The sequence below is a fragment of the Neodiprion lecontei genome, chromosome 2, assembly GCF_021901455.1.
Source record: "Neodiprion lecontei isolate iyNeoLeco1 chromosome 2, iyNeoLeco1.1, whole genome shotgun sequence".
NCBI classification, from domain to species: domain Eukaryota; kingdom Metazoa; phylum Arthropoda; class Insecta; order Hymenoptera; family Diprionidae; genus Neodiprion; species Neodiprion lecontei.
The window spans coordinates 41,902,712-41,927,198 of record NC_060261.1 but is presented as its reverse complement, the minus strand read 5'-3'; the positions used below and the strand labels follow the sequence as shown (position 1 = coordinate 41,927,198).

At 33.1% G+C, this 24,487-nt stretch overlaps 2 protein-coding genes and 1 long non-coding RNA gene across 7 annotated transcripts; 1 reads left to right on the top strand and 2 right to left on the bottom strand.

Moving 5' to 3' along the window:
* Nucleotides 1–1,274: 1,274 nt before the first annotated feature.
* Nucleotides 1,275–18,416, bottom strand: LOC107225261 (protein phosphatase 1B). Of its 5 annotated transcripts, XR_001525684.2 has the most exons (6): nucleotides 17,610–18,416; nucleotides 16,240–16,357; nucleotides 11,647–11,758; nucleotides 10,642–10,696; nucleotides 3,164–3,302; nucleotides 1,275–2,292 (listed from the first exon to the last, which is right to left on the bottom strand). XR_001525684.2 is itself a non-coding variant. In XM_015665670.2 (5 exons), exons 1-5 carry the CDS (start codon nucleotides 18,414–18,416, stop codon nucleotides 2,275–2,277), a joined length of 1,110 nt encoding a protein of 369 aa, XP_015521156.1. In that variant the 3' UTR covers nucleotides 1,275–2,274. The 5 variants fall into 5 exon arrangements, 4 of the variants coding, with proteins under 4 accessions (XP_015521156.1, XP_015521157.1, XP_046588676.1 ...); XM_015665670.2 differs by lacking the exon at nucleotides 3,164–3,302; XM_015665671.2 differs by lacking the exons at nucleotides 1,275–2,292; nucleotides 3,164–3,302 and adding an exon at nucleotides 5,090–5,407.
* LOC124293124 lies at nucleotides 11,050–11,714 on the top strand. Its single transcript, XR_006903046.1, has 2 exons — nucleotides 11,050–11,238; nucleotides 11,654–11,714. It is a non-coding gene; the product is annotated as an uncharacterized LOC124293124 (long non-coding RNA).
* Nucleotides 18,417–19,689: 1,273 nt separating the features above from the next.
* Nucleotides 19,690–21,686, bottom strand: LOC107225934 (tryptophan--tRNA ligase, cytoplasmic). Its single transcript, XM_015666572.2, has 3 exons — nucleotides 21,270–21,686; nucleotides 20,115–21,052; nucleotides 19,690–19,974 (listed from the first exon to the last, which is right to left on the bottom strand). The coding sequence occupies exons 1-3, from the start codon at nucleotides 21,388–21,390 to the stop codon at nucleotides 19,810–19,812; spliced, it is 1,224 nt and encodes a 407-aa protein (XP_015522058.2). The 5' UTR covers nucleotides 21,391–21,686; the 3' UTR covers nucleotides 19,690–19,809.
* Nucleotides 21,687–24,487: the final 2,801 nt, after the last annotated feature.

The window sequence follows — 24,487 nt, the reverse complement described above, 5'->3', positions numbered from 1 at the left end:
AAACTCTCTGCGAACTCACGTACGTTGTTTTATTTTATTTTTTTCGACATTGTAAGTTTTTCAAAAAATTTAATTAAATATAATCCACAACATTTATTGTAAATTTTAGTACAATACCGCGATCTTACCTACTTGTAATAGGTTTGTATAATTACTAGGTATTATTTGATTGTAAATTATTATAAAAGATAAAACTTTGCAAACTTTCAAAAATAAAGAAATAGATAATTATACAACAAAAAAAAAAAAAAAAAAACAGAAAAGTAAAACAGTTTTCATTCAGCTCTCTTTATAAAGTATGACTTGTGATTCTTTACAATATTCGCTTGTTAGGGCTGAAATTTGACCTGCACGTGTATGTGTCAATGGAAATGAACGAATTGCATAGCCTGCCATTTTGTTTTGCAGTGGAATCCAAAGTACTGGAAATCCGGTCAAATTGAGTGATGGGTAAAGTATAAGTCAGACTTATATGAATAAACGTTTGATAATTTATTTGATAATATCCATGAATCTTTAGTTCAGCTTTCTGGTAATATACTACAATATTGTTATGATGTTAGCTGAATTTGCTAAATAGAGCTAAATTAGCGTTGTTAGTTTAGTATAGCTTCTTTTTTCTCATCTCACTGAATAAGAACGTTCCTTATCGTTCTTTAGTAAATTTTATGTCGTGCGCAATGCCTTCAAATCCACTAGCAATAGATTGTACGCCTATTTCTAATCACTATGAAATATTTCAGGTTGAAAATTTTAAATCAATGTACTTAGGTGTATGAATTCTGAACATTGCAAATTCTGCAATTGTGGAAGAATCTTATGAAATAATTCACTACGAAACGATATTCAACTTATAATAATTTTCAGTTTTATATGATCATCCTGAAGATCATTATGACATTACAGAAATTTTTTCCAAATTTCATCGATAGACAAATGTAAATAATTTTCAATTATGCTATAGTAGTCAGAGTACATTGATTTGTACAATAGTTATTTTTACAACGTAATACCTAAACCTGTAGCCAAAGGTAAGATCATCAATAATTAATGAATAATAAACTCGATTATACGCTTTATAATTCTGTAATAATCGACTGAATGGTTAGTTTGCATGTGTGAAAAGTTTCTTGTTTTGTTACATCAATGAAAAATACAGAAAAAATGTACCTGGTTGAAAATACGTATAAAAGTAGTAAAAAACGTTACCAACCCTTGAATTCGGAATATTGTATTTTTGTACTGTAACAGCAACTTGTATACAGCAATTTTTCTTATCGTTTTTTTTTTTTTTTTTTCGTGAATAAATCAACAGAATAATGAAATTGTCATAGTTTAGATTACCGAATTACGCATCATAGCTATAAGAATTGGAAACAAGTAAGAATATTCTGAAACTAAAGACTGCCGAGTATCAATGTTACAATAAATCTTTTTAGAAGAAAAATTAGTAAAAAAAAAAATGTTCTGATTCATTAAATCTTCGATGGGATGCAGTTTACCTGTGAATGCATACTACTGTTCTAAGTACTTCATTTCGATTCAATAGTTTACTTCACATAATTCAATTGATTTTCTAACAAGATTGTTTTATTTATTCAACACGGATGAGGATATTCGAAATTATTGCGATATATGTGTATATATAATTTAAATTAAGTACAGCTTGAAGAAAACTATAATTATCTGGCCCAGACTTGTATTGTGGCAGTTACGCGAAATTCATATGATGAAAACTGAGAGAAATTACAGTACGAAATAATAAAAGCTGCTTTACTCTTAAATGAATATTAAATGAAAATTAAATGAAAATTAAATTCATTATTTTCCTACTACCTGAATTTAAAAGTAAGATATATCTATAATAGTGGATCTTCGTAAAGAGATACGATCCAAAATTTTCTGCAATATGAGTTACGCTGTGATGGAAGTAGGTATTGTGAGGTAATGGCTTAATCATATAAATATGCTAGCATGTGTGTAAGTTAATTTATATATCTCACCCTTGGCTAGTATCATATTAAACCGCTTTATACAGTAAACTCTTAAAAACGTAGGTTTTTTTTGTCAGTTGTACAAGTGTAATGTAATGCAAGGTATATTGTTTGGTATTGACTAACGTGTGATTTAATGATTAATTATTGTTCTATACAATTGTGACTTAATGCGGCAAACCCATCATAGTTGTAGTTGACGATGTCTCAAATCTGCTGTTCTCTCATTCGCCAGATTATTCCATACAACACGTATAAAATGGTATACATATTGTATGCACTAACTAGTCCTTGACTCCTGTAAACACATCATTATACAAGTATTTTAATTGTTGTGTTTAAAAACGTTTCGATTGAAAATCTAATAATTAATATGCATTTTTAGTTTATAATGGTTTAGTTTTTAAAATTTCCCAATTGTTGAGGCACTTTTTCGAAATATTCAATTCCTCCTAAAATATTTACAAACTGAACAAATTTCAATTATCTTTAGTCCCGCGAAGCAGATATATAGATGCTTTAATTATGTTAAAACTTAGTACATACAGGTTTAAAAGTTGTTAGGCTGAAATCATCTCACGCACATATTCATTAATTTATTTACAGTTCTCTACTGCTCACGATTTAAAATTAATATATTACAGTTTTCTACACCATTATTAGAAAACTCAGTTATTTACATCTACGAGTCTGAGCGCTGTTGTAGATAGATCAGTAGGTACTTAGATTCAGCTTAAACTTTTCATAAGTCAGCGTTATCACAGCCAGATGATTATCAAAGTATATATTCATAGAAGAATAGAATACGTGTCAGTTTTTTGGATTTTGAAGATTGTCTTCATTTTTCGTATGCGTATATCAGGTCTGTTTTAAATGCTTCAGTCTATGAATACATAATTCCTCGATCGTCAAAAGTACAATAATATTAACAAAAGTATATATTTTAATTCTGAACAGACATGTTCTACACAGTAATAAACATTGAACAATCTGTTTTAAAATTTTATTTCAACGAGCCTAACGATTAGTCGTAATACATGGTGGCATAAAAATGGAGCAAGAGCATGTATTTAGTTTTTCTGATTATTATAATTCTTCAACGGATGGGAATCCATGCCCACAAGCAAAACCAATTTCTTCATTCTTAAGCAAATATTGTTTTAAATTACCTTGTAACTGCGGAATACTGCTCAATTCTTAGGCCGGCCTTGTATCAGTTTTCTACGTTCAGCTTTGTTTAGAATGCAGACGCATCGAGTTGTATATGCAACGAATAATTCGAACTTTCCTTGACTCATCTTCTTCTATCTATAAAAGTTGACTTTCAAAATTACCAAATTCTATCTACCAAATTTGGCTCGACATATTAATGGCATGACAAACGTTTGACGCAATTCGTTCAAAATGTGAAGTTGACTTCAGAGATCCTAAAGCAAGTAGAGAAATTTTGAGAAAAGAATATGTTTATCAATGATGCAATTTTATCTAGGGGCTTGTATTTACAATGAAAATAAGCCAGGCTTTGAATATACAGCTACAAACTAGTAGCTTCTTTTTCTGAAGCTTTATTTCCCAATGATACTATGAAAAGCATTATAATTTGTTATACGCGATGATCATTCATAGCTTATTATTTTTGCAATGAAATAACTTGTTTACAATAGCATAATACGATTGCCAGATTAGTTATTGCATAAATATTTAGAGCCAGGCTAAACAAAATTCAATAAAACACGCTGAGTAGTTCCATGAGATTTATTTGTCATCGATGACTATGATTAATGCAAAAATTAAAAATAACATTAATATATCTTAGTTCTATATTACAATAAATGCAAAGTGAATTTGTTGCAAATACTACGCATCGTCAAACTATTCGAATGGTTACCATCCCGCAGCCAAGACATTAACTGTAATTTACTTGACGTTAACTTTATCTACTGCACCAAATGAAAAGTAGTGATTATTTCAAAGTGCGAAATATGCTGTAATTATTGTATCTGCGTCACATTTTGACAATCAATAATCAATTCTCGATCGAATTGAATTAATGAATATAAATGAAAATCACATGTTTATTTACAAAACTCTGACTACGACTCTGTATTAACTTTACCTATCCTTAATCATCTGCTCATTAGGTACACTTGCTTCCATTTAATAATAACCAGAATTGGTTTTCTTTTTCATTGTTGAATACTTCTGTAATATGTGACAGGAAATTAGTATCAATAAAATTAATTCCTTTGCAGTCTTCAAAACTTGAGCGTTTTCACTTAAAAAAAAAAAAAAAAAAAAAAAAAAAAAAAAAAAAAAAAAAAAAACTCTACAGAGATATAAATTTCACCACCTCCAAGATGTTAAAGATTTCTACTCATATAGCGTAAAAGATAAAGTAGATTCCACGAAATATGATTTTAATTATGTATATTATATACAACAACATGGATATGGATATATATACATATATATATATATGTATGTATATATATAGTATTCTGTAAGTAACGTTTCAAATTACACTAATTAACATACAAAAATTATATTCATTTACACGAATAAATATTAGTATGAAATATTATGCTCGTTTTAACGAAAGAAGTTGTAATTATGAGGGGGAAAAAAAAACCAAGCACTAATGACAGTGCTGAAATTTCAACTCATATACAAGTACATTATAGCCAGACGATGTGAACTCCACTTTTGATAAGTTTCCAAACAATAATTCATATTATGCCGGTATGGAGAAAAAAATGTGGGGTCTAACATTCAATAGTATTTACTTTGTAGCTGGGTGATTTTTGAAAAGCCCAAAAATTTTCATAGTGTTCATTTACAAAAATTGTATAATGATAAATGTTCAAAATAAAAATTGAAAGTGGAGCTGGCATGCCGTAACCTTATGTACAGAAATTAAGTAAATAATTTAATAATGTTAAAGATTAAGTCTTGAATAACTGTGAAAGTACATTTTGTTCTAAAGAAAATTTATCCTGCAATTGCCGTTACCTTCTTTTTGTTTCAATTTTTGAAAAATTTCAAAATTCAAATCAACGATTTTATTCAGAAATTTAGAATTAAAAATTTTTACACGAATTTCATGACAAAAAAAAATATAACAAAGATGCGAGCCATCAGCATAAATTACAATTTCAGGGAAAATCATTTTCCAACATGAGTATATAATACGAAAAATGTAAGAAAAGTAGAACATTTTTGTTGAATTTGCACGAAAATCATCGTTTTTCATCAGCTGACAAAGATTTATTGCTAGTGCGGTGATACACGCAACAAAACAAAAGGAAGAACGAAAATTAGAATAAATCAAAAAATTAATAAGTGTTAGTAAGTTCGTTTAAAGCAGGATTCTTCTCATCGGGAAGGAAAGGAATGGCGGACAAGCTCAATTCAATCTAAAGGATAAAGGGAAAAAATGAATTATAACGATAATTATATCAATCACGAATTTGAAATAGGAATATTCAAATGCAAGAAAAATTTTCTATTCGTGGACATTTGATACCTTTAGCAGGTTGTAAAAATCTCTATAATGTGCCTACGTGATATTCACAATCTATAATATTATGGCAAGTAATAAAGCATTATTCCATTTTTTTTTTGTTTTTTTTTTGTTTGGAAATTGACAATAATTCTTGACAACATATAATTCACAAATTTTAATATGGAATTCATTCTACAAATGACACCTGTACCCACTTGTTGCATTACTCATCGCATTTGTTCCATGTTGATCCTGCAGAGAAAAATTTACATTTCCTAATTTTATTAAAATTAGTCTTTAAGCATGTCTGTTTGCTTTAAACTGGAAGCTTACTCCAGAACAAAATCAATAAGATCCACCATTCCTTAGTTGAAGTTTTTCTGATAAGAGATAAACGATATCATCTTCAACATAGCGCACATAATAAATAATGCAGCATCAAATGGATTTAATATGATTTGAGATATCGTACAAGCGATGAAAAGAGGTATTGAAAATTAATATTAAGATGCCTATAAATACATGGTTAAACGACACTTTCAATTGCCGATACGATCACGTGTTCTTACTTTTAACGATATAGTGAATTTCAAGTAATATAGTTGCCTTCCTGGTTCACTTGTACGATCTATTGATCCTCAATGGGCATAACGAATCTCTTTTCGCCAGTTTATTTCTTCTCGCATATTTAATGTATTGCAGTTAATTATGGATAGTTAAGAAAATAAGGAGAGAGGAGTTAGTTATGTTATCATCTCGAGTTTAGTTGGGATATGGTGAAATCATCATCATAGAACTTGTAAGGATTATATCACGATTTTCTGTCAAGCTTCTGTTAATCATACTGTATAATATCTTTGATGCTATTATTAACTGTAAGTGAATGCTGGTGATTGAATAGTCATATATTTTTAAGAACTAAGGCCGCAATTGCATCATGCAGGTAGTTGCAAATAACATTATTAATATTTACAAAGATGTATGCAATATGATTTCTGTCGGTTGAAAATTCATGGTGAAAGTTTTGGACAATGCCTTTGTACTGAAAGTCACGAATGTGTGAAACATAACGCAGTATTTTAATACCAATTCCAATTTATTTGAACACTCTTATTGATTTAGGCAGTGCCTGCATCAAACAATAAGAATGCATAGCAACGTCCGCGTTTTGGTAAAGCTGTTATTTTTAGCATTCCTTAAAAACGGGATTCATTGCCAAAATGTATAATGTCTTAAGAGGCAACTCTAAAAAGAAATATACAAATTACGCAACAGCAAAGTTTTATCGGTATAACGTAGTTATTGAGAAAATAGTTTGGTTTTTGATTATACACATAATATATGAGTTTATTTCTAGCTATATACTAGTCCTATTCTGAAAGGTACAAGTCTCTCCGCATTCCTTAACAAAATACTTTACAATCACAAGTATTTACAAGTTACAATGCTGTTACAAATATAAATTTTCATAATTGATATATAATACTCAAGGAAAATTGACAATAACAATCGAGTTCCGACATTACATCCTTTTCAACGCCAGGCCAGAAGCAAGTTTATACAGAATAGGACTATGCACAAAGCAAGCTAACTACATGCGCATCACTCAAGAGCAAGAGTCAGTTATCGTAAAAAATAAACGTTCCGTTCGAATAACGGAATGAACCGTGCTTCTATACTTTTTACATTCGTATATCTTTGATGATACGAGTTCGCTTAAAAAGAGTTCTACTATTTGTCTGTAATTTGTACGTATTCTTTCCAGAGAATAGATTTAGGATAGTAGCAGGTAATAAGAAAGAGTTTGCAATGATTTCAAAATACTGAAATAACAATTATAGTTTACGAAGTTTCCTACTCTTGCTCTGACCTGATATAATATAATTTTCTGTCAACTGAAAATAAGAATGCAATAAAAATTATCTGGAGTAACTACTAATCATCCTGTCGATCTTGTCTTTCTTCATACTCGTATAATTTCCAAATGACTGAAGAAGCATCGTCAATTACAATTTTATAATTGGAACCAAACTTGTTTGGTTTTTTTTTTTTTTTTTTCTTCAATTCTTATTTCCAAAAGACAGTGAAATGCTAAGCTTTGCTACTTCTCTTATTATTATTTTCACTACTGGGGCGAGGAGGGGCAATAATATACTTTGGTATGTGTGTGCTACATTGATAAAATTCGGCGAAGGCCTTGATTTCCATTTTTGTTAAAGATCAAATCGTGAAGGGTAGGAAATTCGAGTCGCAACGTGTATTACAAAGTAATTGGTCAATAACTAGTTTTAAAATATCTGTCACAAAAAGTCATATTGCGACAAATGTTGATCTTCAACTTGCGTTATAACAGCGAAATGTGATTATTCAAATAATAATTACAATATTTGTAAACATTTTACACTGCCGCTGTAACCAGATTGTTTTAATTTCGCAGTGATTTCGGTTTTAAAAGTAACGCGATATTGAAATCGGTATTTAATGAGGAGAAACAAGTTTAAACCTATGTTATTCGTTTCTTGATCAACTTGGAATAAATCTTGATTGAATATGACGTTAAATGCATGCATCAGAAATACGATTAAGGTGATTCTAGAAAAAATTTGGCCAACTTTTACAATGGAATAGTATGAATGGGGAGTTTTCAGTTTTGACTACGAATCCAGATACAAATATATGATACCGAACATAATATGAGATCATTTTTAATACGTGAGCAGATAAGAGTTCCTAAAATCGTATACATGGAATCATAATCAAGGCCTTCTTTGCTGCTATAATATTATTGACAGATTTCCAATATTGCATAAACATAACATCAGTACAGATATCCATAGACACCGATTCTAAATATTATATACAGGACTGCTCTTGTTTTTCTTTTCTTTTTTTTTTTTTTTAAAGCTTTGGGCCAATTTGTCCAGTAAGTAAGTAAATAAGTAAGTACAAGCTCATTTTAAAATGAACCCTCACAAATCATAAGATTGCCTAAAGTAAGACATTTTTTACGTAACATTTTATTCTTATTTTTTTTTCATAACTTCTTTTTTTTTTTTGATTGCTTGTTTTTATAGCTGAGAAAATTGACCAGTCATGATTTAATATTCTGAGCACGAGTCCTCTAAAACTACAAAAATATATAATTATTATATTGTAATATTACGCATTTCAACACAGCAGAGGGTGCCATAAAAATATTCTATTGTGTTAACAACTTATCAAATAGAAATCTAGACTTTTTAAATATTTCCCATCTTTGCCAACATCATTTCTAGACCAAATAGTCTCTTATTCACTGCGGATAAGTCAACAAATATATAGTCATGTGAAACTTTTAAAATAATATGCCACATATTAACGACGTTCTTTTCTACTTGAATAGCAATACTATAAAACAAAGTGATGTTTAAAAAATCTGAAATTGTTGGCACATTTATCGTGAGATTGGGATTTCAGGGCTAATCATCAGAATTCATTCGTACAATCAAGAGATCAAGCAATCTCGAGTCATTGACTCGTGTGGAAAATCTCAAGGAAGGCATAACTCACGCTAATAAAAATTATAAGAAAGTATGACTCATAGACACAATACAATATTTGGCAAAACCCTGCATAATAATTTGAATATATCTTCATTTCTTGTTTATTCCTTTAGATATATGGGAGGAAATTGTATAAAATCCAATAATGGGTACCAGTATTAGGTAAAAATTAGGAATATCAATATCGTTCATGATTTGCCTTTAGCAGAGTCTGTTGTAAAGTTCTAACAACTTATCTGCTGCGACATGCCAATTTGCAGTAAAACCTTTATTACCAATTGTCGCTTAATGATAATTCTAATTTTGTTTCAGTATCAAATTTTTTCCTCGCTTATTTAGTTTTTCAGAAATCGCAGTAGCATAGTTACAAGAAAATGTATTCTGTCCGAATTTGTTAAGAATAATCATTCCTCAGACTATGGAGAGATACTTTTAACGCAGTTTTAAAAATCAGTAACTAAACAGTTATCTAAAGTTTTCCAAGTATCTGAAAATATATATGCGCACGAATACGTGGTATAAGAAAAATACATTTTCGTTGCAACTGACTGAGACAAGGTTAAGACATTAGTCAAGGTGAGCTTAACAATAACAGAAAAATAAACAGATGAAAATAAAAAGAAATATAGTATTGATCCATGCATTACTTGTCGTTTGCCATATTCGATAGGAAAAGAGCCACTGTTGTCTATTTTTTTTTTGTTTGCTTTAAATGCCACACAACATTACCAGAATCAATAGCCGTTAGAAAATAATAGAGCTCAATATCGATAAATTTACTCGTATTTAAAGGTTGTAAAAATGCTCAATCCGGTCTATGTTAAGAACAAATATGATGTAATTTATGTACAATTTATTATTGATTCTGAATTTGCCTTTATATAGTATAGGTATACGACGAAATGAAATGAAATGACATGAACGAATGAATGAATGGACACAGTGTTTAATTTCACTTTGAAAATTACTCCATTTAATTGTAGAATAATTCCTAAAGTTCTCGCACTCTATGTTTTTTCTTTCTTTCTATAACTGTTCTTTTTTTAATTAATGATAAAATCTGCCGCTGATACTCATACGTTATAATGCTGCAACAGTTATTTAGCCTAACTATTTCACACTAAGGGTATCAAATATATTATATCTTTCAAAAAGTAGTGACATTCCCTGAGTATTATCATATTGTTTTTTTTTTTTTTTTTTTTTCAAATAATTTAATTATTTTTAATTGTTTATGTTCATTTTCATCTTAGTAAAGTTTAGCACAACATCGCATCCCACAGGGAATTTTCCTACCATTCAACGCCTCACCTGATCGAAATTGGGTCACATATGAATCACTATTATCTGTGATGTAACGGCAGATTTTTCATACTTTTTTTTTTGGTTGACAAATGGTATTTATTTATGCATGCGTATATGAATTCAGCGAAGAACAAATTCCACTGTTTTATGTTTTATTGTACTTGAATGAATATAAAGAATGAATATTGATGTGTGAAATGGGTAATAATTGTACGTTTGGTGTGTGTATATGTGTGTGGGTCACGGAATAAGAGTCGTGGGTTAGTTAATATGAAGGCAAATCGTATCCAAGACTTACACTGTTCGCCCTGCTGGGGCAAACTTCCCGGAACACCTGTTCGATGAATGGTCGCCTGTGGAGAAGAAGAGAAACAAAATGGAATTACTATTAATCAATGATTGAACATTGCAATGGCATATAATTGGTAATGATATAAATTTCAGGAAGAAAAAATTATCAATACAAAAAGCAAAAATATGACCAAGGACGTCACTACGGCAGCCTGCTGTTACAACGAAAAGTAAATAGTTAGTCGTTATCGCTCTGCAGCGTGTTAAAAATACCTATTTTAAGTAAACTTGTATCATGATACAGTTATACCCAAGGTCGAGGGTACCTCGATCATCCTGTTGCCAGAGTAATCTAATTATGTACTTTGGTATCCGGCCAAATTGCTAATAGACTATGTTCTTTCTTTGTGTTGGGTGCTGCGTTAACAACCAACCTAACACAATTTTATTATATAAGCATTCAACAACTTTGCTCGTCTACACGTGTATGGTAGGCTGACTTAATAGTTAGTCGACGTGCCTCTGTAGGAGCAGGCAACGTTCGAGTCATTCTGCACGTTTCCTTAACAATACAAGAGTTTGTCACGAAATTTCTACAGCCAAGGTAACGTTAACAAATACTGTACAAATAAAGGTAGTATAGTTAAAGGTAATAAAGTTTGCATTTTGGGAAGTCAAAAAATTTCCTGTACTGCAAAAAGAACAAAAAAATAAAAAAGTTTTTGGTTGCCATAAAACATGAAAAGTTGTGCTCGAAGCGATCGTCAGTTAAACTTGCTTCAATTGTTGGTATAGATAAATTTAAGTGTAAAGGAAGAAGGAAAATTCCTCGACAAATGAATTCGTGTAAAAGTTTCCAGTCAATGTGAAGGTGTGTCATTGTGACATTGTGATTCAATGGCGACACTTAGTATAAGTCTGTATAGAGTTTGTCCGTGAGCGTGAAAGGGCTCAGTTTATTCTTGCATTCAGCCGTCAATGCGATTCAAGGTGTATTAAGAAATCAACTTACTTGGCAGGAAGACCACCTCCGGGTGGAAGATTGGGCATTTCCTGGTCTATAAGATGTTGGAGCAGCTGTGGGAAATCGATTCCATCCTGGCCCTCCTGCTGCGTTACTATTTCTGTCAACAGAATGACAATGATTAATTCAAAATGTTCTGGTACCTGCTTATTTGAAATAGAATTTAGAGAAATTATAAAACAGTCGCTATCACAAACACATACTCGTTGTGCATTTACTGCTGTATTGAATGGCGATGTAAACTATCGTTGCTTTTTGTCATGTAATGTTTGACAAAAGTTGGTCAATTTTTAAATTTCAATTTGAATAATCATATGAAAATTGGTGTTAAGAATTTAACCGGGTTACACATTGAATTGCGACATTTGAGAGACACTTTGAAACTTGTTGATATAAGGCTTTGGGAGTTTATCAATTTCTACATTGTAAATAAGAATTAGGTGTTACATAACGTAGAGAAGTAATAATCGGTGAAGTTGGTGAGTAATTGTTTTCTGATAAATTTTCAGGTGACAAATTTTTTTTTTAATTACCTAAATAGTCAAGTGAAAATATCTAAACATGCAGCTACTTAGGACTGGAATAAATAACTGTTACGGTACATTTCTTATGGGAACAGTAATCAACACAGATACTCCGGTCATAAGTAGATACATCGATCTTACTTTGAGTGAAATGTAAAAACAAAAAATATCTTCACCTTTGGAATTGTTTCAGATACTTGATTTACTTATCACGAAATTTCGGATACAAGAGCGTTCCTTTACAAGTAACGGCAATCGCAATTTTTTCCATAAGAAATGCATTGCCGTTATACATGAAAAATTAACTAAAATTTAATGTCAAGAAAATGAAACAGAATCGAGTATTTTGAAACTGAGTTTGCACGTACCTGTTTCATCTCGTAAACATGCATGTTTTCGTATAAGAAAATATTTATCAATTTATTTTTGTTTTCTATGAATTAATTACTATTGCAGTTTGGAAATTACTTGGGTATGTTATATTAACCAAGTCCAAAGGTGATAATTAAACAATATTATTCAATAATTTTTTTTTCAGTAAATTACGACAAGTTGCAAAACCTAACATACAGATATTTGAATTGATTTGCACCTCTACTAATTCTTAGGAAAAGTAGAAATAGGTATGATAATATTGATTCCGTTAAAATAATTTTTTGGAATACAGGTCAACAAATTCAATTTGAACTACTCCAGAAAATTCATATCCAATGTTATCGTAATATTCGTCTCAGGTAAGCTCCTTAAAAAATTTCGTCACTCCTATCTTACGGAACTAACGCTAACACAGTTAAAAATCCACTTACAATTTCAATATTCTTAACAATAGTTACATATCACAACTGTATAAGTTACATTTTATGAGATAATTGTTCCAGTAATACATTGACCTTTTCATCAACTGCCGATGATTTCTCACTCATATATATATGTATATAATTTTAACAATTTAAAAACTCAGTTACAATTGACATTATATTGGTGTGTAGAAGCAGCGATTTTTAATTATTGATATAAACTTTCAATTTCATCCATTGGATAGATTTGAATTTTGGTTGTTTAAGAAACTTAAGCTTAAGAAGAAGCTTAAGAAACTCTAAGAAAATACCAATCATATCTATGGTGGTAACATATATCTTTGGTAATAATCAAATTGACTATATAACATGAATAACGACTCCTATATATAATATTCATCTATATATCTATGTATCTATTTTGTCGTTATCTCTATGAGATATAATACTTCAGGAATGGCATTATTCAAATAATGCTTGACGTCCATTTCTAGAAAAACTTGACATCCATGAAATTACGTTACAGGGAATAGAATAGTTCCTGACAGAATCAAAGGACGGGATTTGACTATTTTTCTTTATTCTGAGCTAATGTTTTCCTAGTTCGTTCCAACTACCGATTGTGAAATCAAGAATCTTACGATTTTATCTTTTCCATTATATACCATAACAAAACTGGCTTGCTACTGTTTACACTGATGCATTCATAGGCTAATCGCATTTACGATCTATTTGTCTCTACATGTTTGCTCTGATAATACATCGGTTGTCTCTTTGACGAAGTTTAGCTGAATATCAGCTAGTTGTATACGCGTCTTTGAAGATCTATTACAACACAATAAATGAAAAAATGAAGTGGAAAAACCAGATCATTCTAAAATTACTCTAGCTCAGTAATCCTATCACACTGTAAAGAGTAAGAGAAAATCTATGTCAAGGTAAAGTCTAATGAATAGCCATTTTTCCAAACATCAAATAAACTTGCTGTGACTACTAAGGTACATAATCACATTCCGCGCAACGTACGAACGACTAAAATATGTGGAATTTATGAAAGTGCAATAGATGCTATAGTAAATTCAATGTTGTAGGAATAGCAAGTTATTGTAATGTAAGACTGGTCCGGCTAGTAGATTCTCGAACATTTGTTAACAATGAAATTAAAAAGGAATGACTTTAAATTCGCCTAATTAATATTATATTTAAAAGGAATTATATTCCATACTTGAATAGAGAATAATGAAATGTAATACTGTGTATAATTTTGATATCTCCTTTCCACTAGTAATTTAAACACGTAAGCATAGATATTTTCTACAAATACAATTGTTAACGATAAATATCAATAAAACCTTTGTTTATAAATGTTGCTTGGTTCCTTAGTTCACCGTATTTTATATAATTTCAGCTGATAGTAAAATATTTCCTTTAATAATGGCCCAGAGTACAAATTTGCTTATCCAGAAATTCGTAATATGTCTTTTAAACTCTGAATTTTAATTAAATATATTAAACGTTTCAATACTAAAATGTTCCTATTAAAAATATTACTACATATTAGTGTAAGTTGCACTTAAAAGTATTTTAGCTATCCAAAGCGTTGAATACATTTTTCATAAATGAAACAGATAGTTTCATGATCATCTATAAACAACTGGTACAGAGAAATCTTTTACTTTGCATTATAAGGCTTGTGGGTTCCACGTAACAAATATGTTTTCGTTAGAACATTCTTCGATGAGATAATATCTCGAAAGTATGGTAAATATATTTATGCAATTGACACCATAAGAATCTTACTTTTCTTTAAATAGATAGTAATGTTCAAGGTCGAGTTTTTACCCAGACTGTTTGCAATTATGTTCGGTTATTCTATTCAAATAGGAATCAAAAATAATTGCTGTGACTGTGACGATGAAATATTTTGAGCTCTATGAAACGAATAATGGGATAAATATATAGAATGTTTTGTTACTCTTAATCTAAGGAAGATCTATTAAGAATTGCTTCTTGTTACCTATGAAACAGATGCCACGAACATTGATAGTATACATATTGTTTCGGCTGATTTTTCGTATAATCTAAGACTCCTTACATTTTTACGTAAAAACTCAAATATGTCCTCATTAATTCAACATTGCAAGTTAGTAGTTATGTCTGTACATTACATGTATAATATCAAATCATACGTGTGTGAGATTAAATTTGGTCGAATTTTGAATATGAAAGCTTTAGAAGCTTTCCATAGTTGCTTAGATGTTAACGAATATTATTATATCACACGCTTCAGTTATAAGATTGAATTTATTTATCAGCTATATTTCTCTCTCCCAATTTTTTTCTCTTTTAGTCGCCCCTCTCCTTCGTTTTCTTTTCTTGCGCAAGTTTAATAATTTCTTTTGAAAGTGGTTTTGACCATTTTTTCATTTTTTAGATTGTCGAATCAAAGGCATGGTTTAAAATCAGCTTGTGATACCCTAAGATGGTCTTATCTGCTCAGTTTCGCTCCAATTCATTTTTATAGAGGAGCTCCTTCAATAAGCTACGTATTGGATTGAACGCTGCATTATTTTATAATATTGCTTATATACTATTTTGGTGTTTCAATTTTTTATACTAAAGTAAGAAGGATTAGCAAGTAGACACCAATTTTTGTTATTCATCTACTTCTCTAAATATGATATAAAAGAGAGAAAAAAAAATAGTATTTTAGATATAATGGAACAAAATATAATACTCAAGTATTAAAACCGTCTGATGACTTTCAGAAAAATTTCTCGATTCATCAAAGCGATAGTGACAAAATGTTATCGCTTGATACTTTGGTTTATTGCTCACTTATGACACTGAGATTCCAGTTGAGAAATTGCGTCTCTGGGTGACGTAATGTTAAGGTAGGACTAGTTTGTCATAATTTTATGCACCCATTTATGTTTAGTTAGTTATAAGAGTTAGTGATTTATGGATCAATTTACGAAATTTGAACTCTTTGAGATCGAATTACTTGCAGGTTTCTCTAAATGAACCCAGAATAACACGGTCAACACAAGTAATAGATCAATAATCAATAGATAATCCCTAAAAACGATTGCAATTATCTCTTTTATACTGTGGTTTGTAGATTGGTTACTTGATTACGGTTGTAAAATTTATTCAAACCAGAGAAGAATGTCAAGTACGCTTACGACGTCTTGAAATACGTCTGTTAGTGCAGCATAGAAACGAGAGAAAAGAGTGAGAGTATGAAAAAGAGAATGAACCTTTGATCCTCCTTTCAATGGCCATTTCCAATTCAGCTTCTTTCTTCTGTGCCTCTGCGCTTGGCTTCGGGGCACCAGGTAACGTTACCAAAACTATGCTCATGTTGTCTCGGCTACCCTGAAAAGACAGAAAAAAAAGTATTTTACTAAATTGTAATCTAGTTGGATAATTTCATGGGTCAGCATTTACAGCTTTTTTCAAGCAGAAATGTCTTAAATTGGTGAGTTTACGTATATGAGCTGGCAGCATTCTTATCATGAATTCACAAATATATGGCAAATATAAATAAACCTTCAGACAACGATTCAACGGTACAAGTTCACTCGATATACTTTTCACAATTAGCTTGATACTTGCTTGACTAACGAACACAATATTTCGTAATAACTAATAAATTTGGAAGCTAGATATGTGTTTTTGTGATTATATATTAAAGGACGTAAAAGCGCGAGCAAATTTTTTAATGTAGACATGAATTATTTTCATGGAAAACCAGTTGCACGCCACAATTAAAATTTTGGTAGATTCTATCTAAGGGGAATTTTTCTACCTGTACAAGCATAATCATTAAAATTGTATCTTTGAAATGCAATAGTAGGCATGCAATCTTCCTACAATTTCGTCACGATTTATTTGATTTTTAGCAAAGCAGTGCTGATAAGCTTAAAAATGTACAAAAAGTATATTTCCTGCTTCTTCAACGTTTGAGTATATTCTAAGTAAAGAATTGGAAAAATATAAATTTCAGGTCAAGTTTATCAAGCTATATTTTATCTTCCTTCAAAGTTCCCAGTGTTTATTATCATGATTAAAGTACCCAGGCTCGCGTAATTAACCAACTCATAAGTATTTATAGCCCAGGCAAGTGATTACTTCTTCCACTCTGTTTTCAATATAGTAAATAATCAATGACGAATGATGTTATAATTTTTATAAGCAGCAGGTAATGAACGCTTAGTTAAATTTAAGAATATTTCATTATTCTGTAAGAGATTTCTACTTGTTGCTACATTATAGTACAAGCTGATGCTGTTTCTATTTTAATCTGAGATATATTAGAAACAATATTTGTTCCTGGTTGGCAAATGTGTACCCAATGATTAATGTGATATTATTATCTTCACGGTGCTTTGAACAATACAAGAATACTTGAATTTACACGATAAATTTAATTTGTTTAAAAACTACACAGAATTAAGGGATTGAAAAAAACGACAGCTTTAAGACTATCGAAAGCAAGCTACGTTTGTTCCAAAGGTGCAAAGCTCGAGTTTTGCACTACGATATCCATTATCTATTTTTACTTTGATGATAAAGTTGTACATTTTATCAAGACAAGAATGATGACTGAAGGAATGATAAGACTTACCTTATATAGGCAGGTATCTATGACTTGGTTGGTGACTGCTTCCAAATCGTCAGTCAAGAGTAGCCTAGAACGAATGAAATCACAGAGATCCTCGTTGGTCATAACGTCCCAAATCCCGTCGCATGCCAAAACCAGGAATTCGTCATTGACGTCGTCTCTTTCCCTGACAAATATTTCGGGTTCGGGTGAGACTAGCTGTTCGCATGGGCCACGACCCTCGACATTTTTGTACTCGTAATCTCCTAAGGCTCTAGAAACAGCGAGCGACCCGTTAACTCGCTGGATCATGACGCTCCCTCCAGCTTTTTGGATTCTCTCCTTCTCAGCAGGTAAAACAGGCTTGTGGTCTCTGGTTGAGAACACTGGATTACCAGATCGGCACAGTACAGCCCTTGAATCTCCGCAGTTTGCGATATAAATTTGCCTGGGAGAAATGAAAGCACAAACAGCCGTCGAGCCAGACTTATCTGTAATCATCTCCGGCAAGTCTCGCATTCGGTCGTCTAATCTCAAAAAGCCTGAGTGAATACCCTTTATTACATCCTCCGCCTTAAACTCCTCCGTTTGCATTATTGACTCTAACAAATGCTCCGCGCTGTGCGCAGACACAAGAGCACCTGCGTGGCCATCGAACACGGCGAAGTAACTCCAGTCCGACAAGCCACCCTCAAGACCGGTTATGGCTCGGTGAGCATCCTCCATCTCAACCCGCCAGCCCTGCATGCTGGCGACTCCATATCGCAAACCGTTCCCAGCCCCATGCTCATTGTACTTGTCTGTTTGCGGTTTATCTAAAAATGCCCCCATAGTCTGTTGCTCTCTCTCTCACTATAGTGGTTCGCTGTTTTCAGCCGTATCAATCCAGATTTATATTATTTGACGAGCATTTTTCGTCGTATCAATTTTCTCACACAACACTTGGCAGCAGGTTTTCAGCTCGTTTTCTCTCGCCTGTAAATTATTAGATAATGTGAAATGCGGAGATGTGAGAATGCTGAGTTATATGTTGACAGAAAATAACGGTTTCTCTATCGGGGCAATTTCGAGTCTCTCGATTTGGCAACGCCGATTTTAGCGACAAAAATAGTTTTGTTATTCTTTCGTATACGCTACTATCAACGACTCGCAACCGACTCGCGACTCGCGACTAGGCTTCCAACGAAAACTTACGTGGGTAAAACTGCAGCAATATTATTACTAAACTCGAGCTAACAATGCCTACGGATTAAGCAGCGGTTCAGTACAACAGTTTACGATGTTCTATCAACGCATTTTTCGCGTCACCTTATTTAAACGTCGCTAGTTGAATCGGCTCATGTTTTTCTCAGGGACCACAAATATTACCGTCACCATGTCCCGTCGTCGAACCAGGCTCAACACACAGAAACAACGGAATCGACTCGTATGAATGGCGGATGCTTATTTCCCGGCGAGTGCGCATGCGCGGGTTATAAATAGACCCGCACAAGGCGTCACCGCCGTCCAATCGGCTTGCCGACTGTTATTTTTCGCGGGCCAAACCGTCGCGTCTGCCGGAGAACTCGGGGCTTAAATTTTCAACACCTCGGAATCGCGTTATCGTTCCCGTATCGTGGGTTCGACTAACCACCGTGCGAACGTTTATCTTATCGCTTTATCTATAACGCGACAATTATGCAACGTATCAATGACGATGGGAAACATACCGTACGTAGACGGTTTGAAAATGCTCGTACGTACGCCACGAGCCATCCGATTCGTCGGTTTTTTCTCCTTCACAGCTGCTGCCTTAGGGCTTCTTGAATGAACCCGTGCAGCGTGAACGCAGCCTCGCTACGACGCGTGGTTCTAATGAGCTCATGCGCGTACTTATCCGTTTCATTGCCGAATAAACAGAATGAACGCATTCTGTGATATTCTCAGTTATTCATTGATGATGCAGCGCTGTTTATGCGCTCTGATTTATATCGAGTCGTGACAGCATGCGCAAATTTCAACGCTAGACACGTCCGAAATGTGTTTCTACTATATACACGAAGACGCCTGTTAATGAATCAATATAATGCATAGCAGGATTGATAAATCGTGAAAATTTTCACTATTTGGAGCAATTGTTTTATTGATACTTTTTTTCCGGAATAAATAAAATTTGCAATGTATAAATGTCAGAAGCCGTGATCAGTTTTCATAATGCTAGTATCTATCTAAAATAGTTTGCTATTTATTTTTTCGCAATGAAGCCTAAATCTCGTGGTACCATGAATTGCTTGACTACTTCGTCCGTTATTTTGCTTCTTCTTTCTTGATGCGCGGCAACCAGAGGCTGCAATACCTCTATCAATTCTTTTTTCAGCTCTCCAGTTAGAATTTCTCCAGCCGTGTAACCCTGAAAAAGATGATTTTTGGAAGGTGTCAGAAATAAGTCTAGAATATTTGAAATTTTTGTGAACTATTGTACATTGATCGAATGAATAATTTGGTCCAGTATAAATTCATTAGTTCAGCAAGTACTAATACTTTTCTCACTTTTTCGAGTTCCACAAGCCTTTCGTCATCTTCTAAGAAGAACCTGAGCCACTGATAGGAAATATCAACCTCGCAATTTCCTCCCAGTGTTCTGTGCTCCTCGACTGTTGCTTGACCTCCCGAAAATGCGTGCTTATTAATTTTGTTCTTAATCTGCTTAGGAGTGTCGTTTAAGAATATGGCGCTGTTACTATCACTGGCTGACATTTTGGTCTTTGATCCTTGCAGCGCAGGGAAAAAGCATGAGTGAATTAAAGCTGGTTTTGGGAATCCTATCCTGGGTGCTATGTCTCTGGACATTCTAAAGTACGGATCTTGATCGATGGCGCATGGTATGAGACAGTTGACTTTTGCACCTTTAAATATGAATGGAAAGGTACTAGAAAATGCGGGTGCCGCTTGCGTCGGAGGGAAAGATATTTTGGCGACTGGATCACTGTCGCCGAATCCAAAAATTCCCCTAACTTGATTAAAGGTGACGCATCTTTGTATCCTGATCATGTTCTGATAGAATGCTGGATTATTTCCAATGTGCTCCAAGTCAGAAAAAATAAACGTTTTCTCCGGATTGAATCCACATGCTATAATATCCTTGGCATTATTATAAGACATTTTTATTGCATCTTCAATCTTCAGGTCCTTCCATATTGACTTCTCATCGTCGGTCAGCTGAATTACTTGTGGTACATTAAACACATCCTGTAACCATTTACAGAACATGAACGGAATCAAGTGACCCAAGTGCATGGACTCTGAACTCGGCCCTCTTCCTGTATAAAGGTAAAAGGGCTTTCCTTGCTCGTACATGTTCAATATCACATGAACATCTCGATGGGAAAAAAATATCCCCCTTCTCAGCCAGTGATGGGGTTTTTTTCCAGTCAGCTTCTCAAAACGAGTTAAAAGCTCGTCGTCGATTTTAGAACTTCCGAATCTTTCTAAAAAAAAAAATACGAAAGTGGTGAATTTTTTTCAAATGGTATACTGAATATGATAAACGTTCGGTCAATCAAGATGATGCAATACTAATCCAGCAGTACTGTTTGACATAAGCCATTGTGTAGAAGCGAATAATAACATTATGCAGTACAGGAAACTGTGAACGCTAATTTTTGTTTACATTCAAGCATCTTCTTTAATCCATGTTCTACGTACTGATTAATTTTTCGTAATCTATTCCGGCATCGTTTTTACTCTGTACATTCCACGGGTCTACTACATCCTCTTCGTCCCCGGCTGGCTCCAACGACAGTTTTTCAATCTCGATTAGTGCCATCGTTATTTTAAACTATTATTTAAATAATTGGTAATCAAATACTGCTCTCCTCCGGTACTCCGGTCTTCTGTGATCAATCATATGTCAGATCAGATCACGCTACTAATTGTAGGTTATGTTCCCAGCTGTGAGCGTGTGAGTCATTGAAGGCTGCACGCTTTCACAGCGCTTTCAGTGAACGCTGACGCGGCTTCGTGCAGTGCTTCATACGTCGATGCGGCTTTTTATGACATACAATGAGCGTTGGACTCAATGAGTAATTTGCAGTCAGTGGAATTATAGATTTTTCTTACCGACTGTCAATATCACAGATTTTGTACTGGACTTATCAGCATAATAATAACCGACGTACGTCGGTAATTTATTGGTTTTGTTAATAAGGTCGAGTGCAGTTGTAGCTGTCATTCATGCCCAAGTAATAACTTAATAATAGGAAATCTACGTTACCGTCGCAACAAAACTGAAGGGGCTTGCGGGTCACTGAGGTTCGAGTTAGGAATTCCGCGGGGATTCAATGAGATTTCCTTTTCGTTTCTTGCGCTAGGATGTGCAGCAGAATGAGTTTGTCTGTTGAAAACGCAGCCAATTTAGCCATTATCACTATTTTGCACTGGGCTGAGGAAAGAAACCTGAGTCATCACTTTCTCAAAATACACTGATTGTGAAATTGCACTGAGTTGAAACACAATTCACTGACCGACGAGACTCGGACACCATCCGCACTGATCTGCCGATTTTCGGCAACTGCACTAGTGCGCTCATAAACGGCTCAGAGCTACGGTTAGGAATCCGAACAGAAATGCGCCATCTGATGGGAATCTGAGACAACTCAGATCGGCATGTTCGCGGAAATGGAGAACGCGTTCTTGATCCAACGCTTATGAATTATAATATTACAGCAAAGGTACAATTTCAGAACGTTCTAAGGAATGCAACTTTCGAACAAAGTTAGGGCACAACAGTATCAAACTTCTTTATTTTCCGATCACTTAAACTTTCGTGTACACAGATTTAAATCTATCTCGAATAAAAGTGCGTTCCAGCATTCAATAAATTACATTTCATTAGTAAGTAATTGTAATAAAAATAAGGTCAGTAGTAATTCGTATCTAAAGAATGGTTTGGATAATAATACTATTAATAAACCGATTGTATTTCATAAAAATATATCAAGGCTTATGTAGTTATAATTTGTACAGATATATAAATAATTAATATAGCATGACGAACGGTAGCGTCTCAAATTGCAAGCAATAACTCGATCATTCCTTCTCACCATGGGCGTACAATTACACCAAGATTTTTTCAACCCTATTACCATTTGTTTAAACAATGATGGCCTTTTATCAAAATATACAAGACGGACGGTTCTGCTACATGGAATGGAAAAAAAATTCGTCCCCTTTGATCAAGAGAAATCGAGTTTAAGCGAGAGTTTTTCAATTAACATATCAACTTAAGACGCCGTTTAGGTACATGAGTAGGTAAATGTATAATAGCACAGAATAACATAACATATATTACGTCAATTATTACAGAAATAATCACATCCATACGCAATGTACAAGGTATAAAAAGTAGTTCATATTGAATTGGCATTACAAGTATACATTGTAAGACAAGTATAATAATTTAGATAAAGGTATGTTGGTACAAGGAATGAAATATTACAGGTAAGTAGACAGGAGTGTAATCACATGAAGTATAATACAGTGTGTAAGTATATTTGGATCTTAGGTTAACTAAACAATATTTAAACAGGTATTATTGTGAATAGCATAAATGTTTGGAAGTAAGAAACAACGATACTTCTTGTCTTCGCACAACTTCAATTATACGTAAAAACTTAATTGAGGTATATACCTTGAATTTAATATCGAAATTTGGGTCGACAGGCATGTTTCACCATCTTGCATTAGGGGTATACGTATGCGTATAAAAGGATCAGAGACTTGCATGCATTTGACTATTGAAAACTGCAGCGCATGTTGAGTCTTGTCAGTTGGTGAATAGAGTTAAGACCTTTCATCACTGCTTAGAGGGTGTGAAATATATAACGTAGATACGGAGAGAGGGTGTGGTGAAAGATTGCGGAGGGACGAAGGGGGGGGGGGGGGGAGGAGGAAAGGGAGCAAGTAGAGTAAAATTGTTGAGCGAGTTTTAATGGAACGGTAACAAGTTAATGTTACGGAACTGTACGTTTACACATATTTGGCAGCTTAAAATATTGATCAACTAGCGCAGCGTAGTTTTAGTCGAACTTTAGAAAAATAAAATAACCGTTCTCGAAATCGTCAAGTGTTTGGCGATGATAATAATAATATTATAATACAAGTATAATTACGGCTTGATGCAGGATGTGTTAAAATATTTGCGTATTTATGTGTATAATGTGATTATAACAGCCGCGCTATGTTTGCAATCTTTGAGTATAATCTGCATAGTTCATTTCAACGCTAGATTCAACAGCTAGAATTTATAATCTATTCGCTATAGATACCAGGATATAATTTATTTGTGATTTACAATTTTTTATTTGTTCATTTTTTTTTTTCTTCGCACCGAAAGTATCAATGTCTCTACAGTTGTTCTCTCAAGCGTCTTATTATCTAATTATATGTGAAATTTTTTGAAATTCCGACGTACGACTTTATCTACATGGGCTCATAATTACACTACAGCAGCTTTATTAGCATCGTTTCTTTGAACGAACAAATTCACAATTGTTCCACTAAGGACACGTTATTCTATCACAGTCCAACCTTGCACGGTCGTGACGCCATTGTACAGGTACACCTCGTGACGTCACGGATAAAAATTTGTCACCAGCTATTTACACGCTCCCTTGTAACAAATTGACTCCATTTAATGTAAACAGTATACCATACCTATGTATTACACGAGTTACACGGATATACACATCTGTATAGATTCCAGCTAGTAACGGTAAAAGTTGCTCATGTTATTACAAAAATTCTCAATTCCAAATACGAAATGTTTTGAATAATATTATGATATAGAATTAATATAGTAATAATAATTAACAATTTAATATTAGAACTGTTCTACCTTCTAGCTAAATGATATCATGTACATA

What these genes read in the sequence shown, in the direction of transcription:
- LOC107225261 (XM_015665671.2), bottom strand. Translation starts at nt 18,416, where the DNA reads ATGGGGGCATTTTTAGATAAACCGCAAACAGACAAGTACAATGAGCAT. An exon ending in TAGATACCTGCCTATATAAG is followed by an intron (nt 16,358 to 17,609) that starts GTAAGTCTTATC and finishes CTGTCTTTTCAG; the next exon opens with GGTAGCCGAGACAACATGAG. An exon ending in CATTGAAAGGAGGATCAAAG is followed by an intron (nt 11,759 to 16,239) that starts GTTCATTCTCTT and finishes TTCTGTTGACAG; the next exon opens with AAATAGTAACGCAGCAGGAG.
- LOC107225934 (XM_015666572.2), bottom strand. Translation starts at nt 21,390, where the DNA reads ATGGCACTAATCGAGATTGAAAAACTGTCGTTGGAGCCAGCCGGGGAC. An exon ending in AGATTACGAAAAATTAATCA is followed by an intron (nt 21,053 to 21,269) that starts GTACGTAGAACA and finishes TTTTTTTTTTAG; the next exon opens with AAAGATTCGGAAGTTCTAAA. An exon ending in GGCTTGTGGAACTCGAAAAA is followed by an intron (nt 19,975 to 20,114) that starts GTGAGAAAAGTA and finishes CATCTTTTTCAG; the next exon opens with GGTTACACGGCTGGAGAAAT.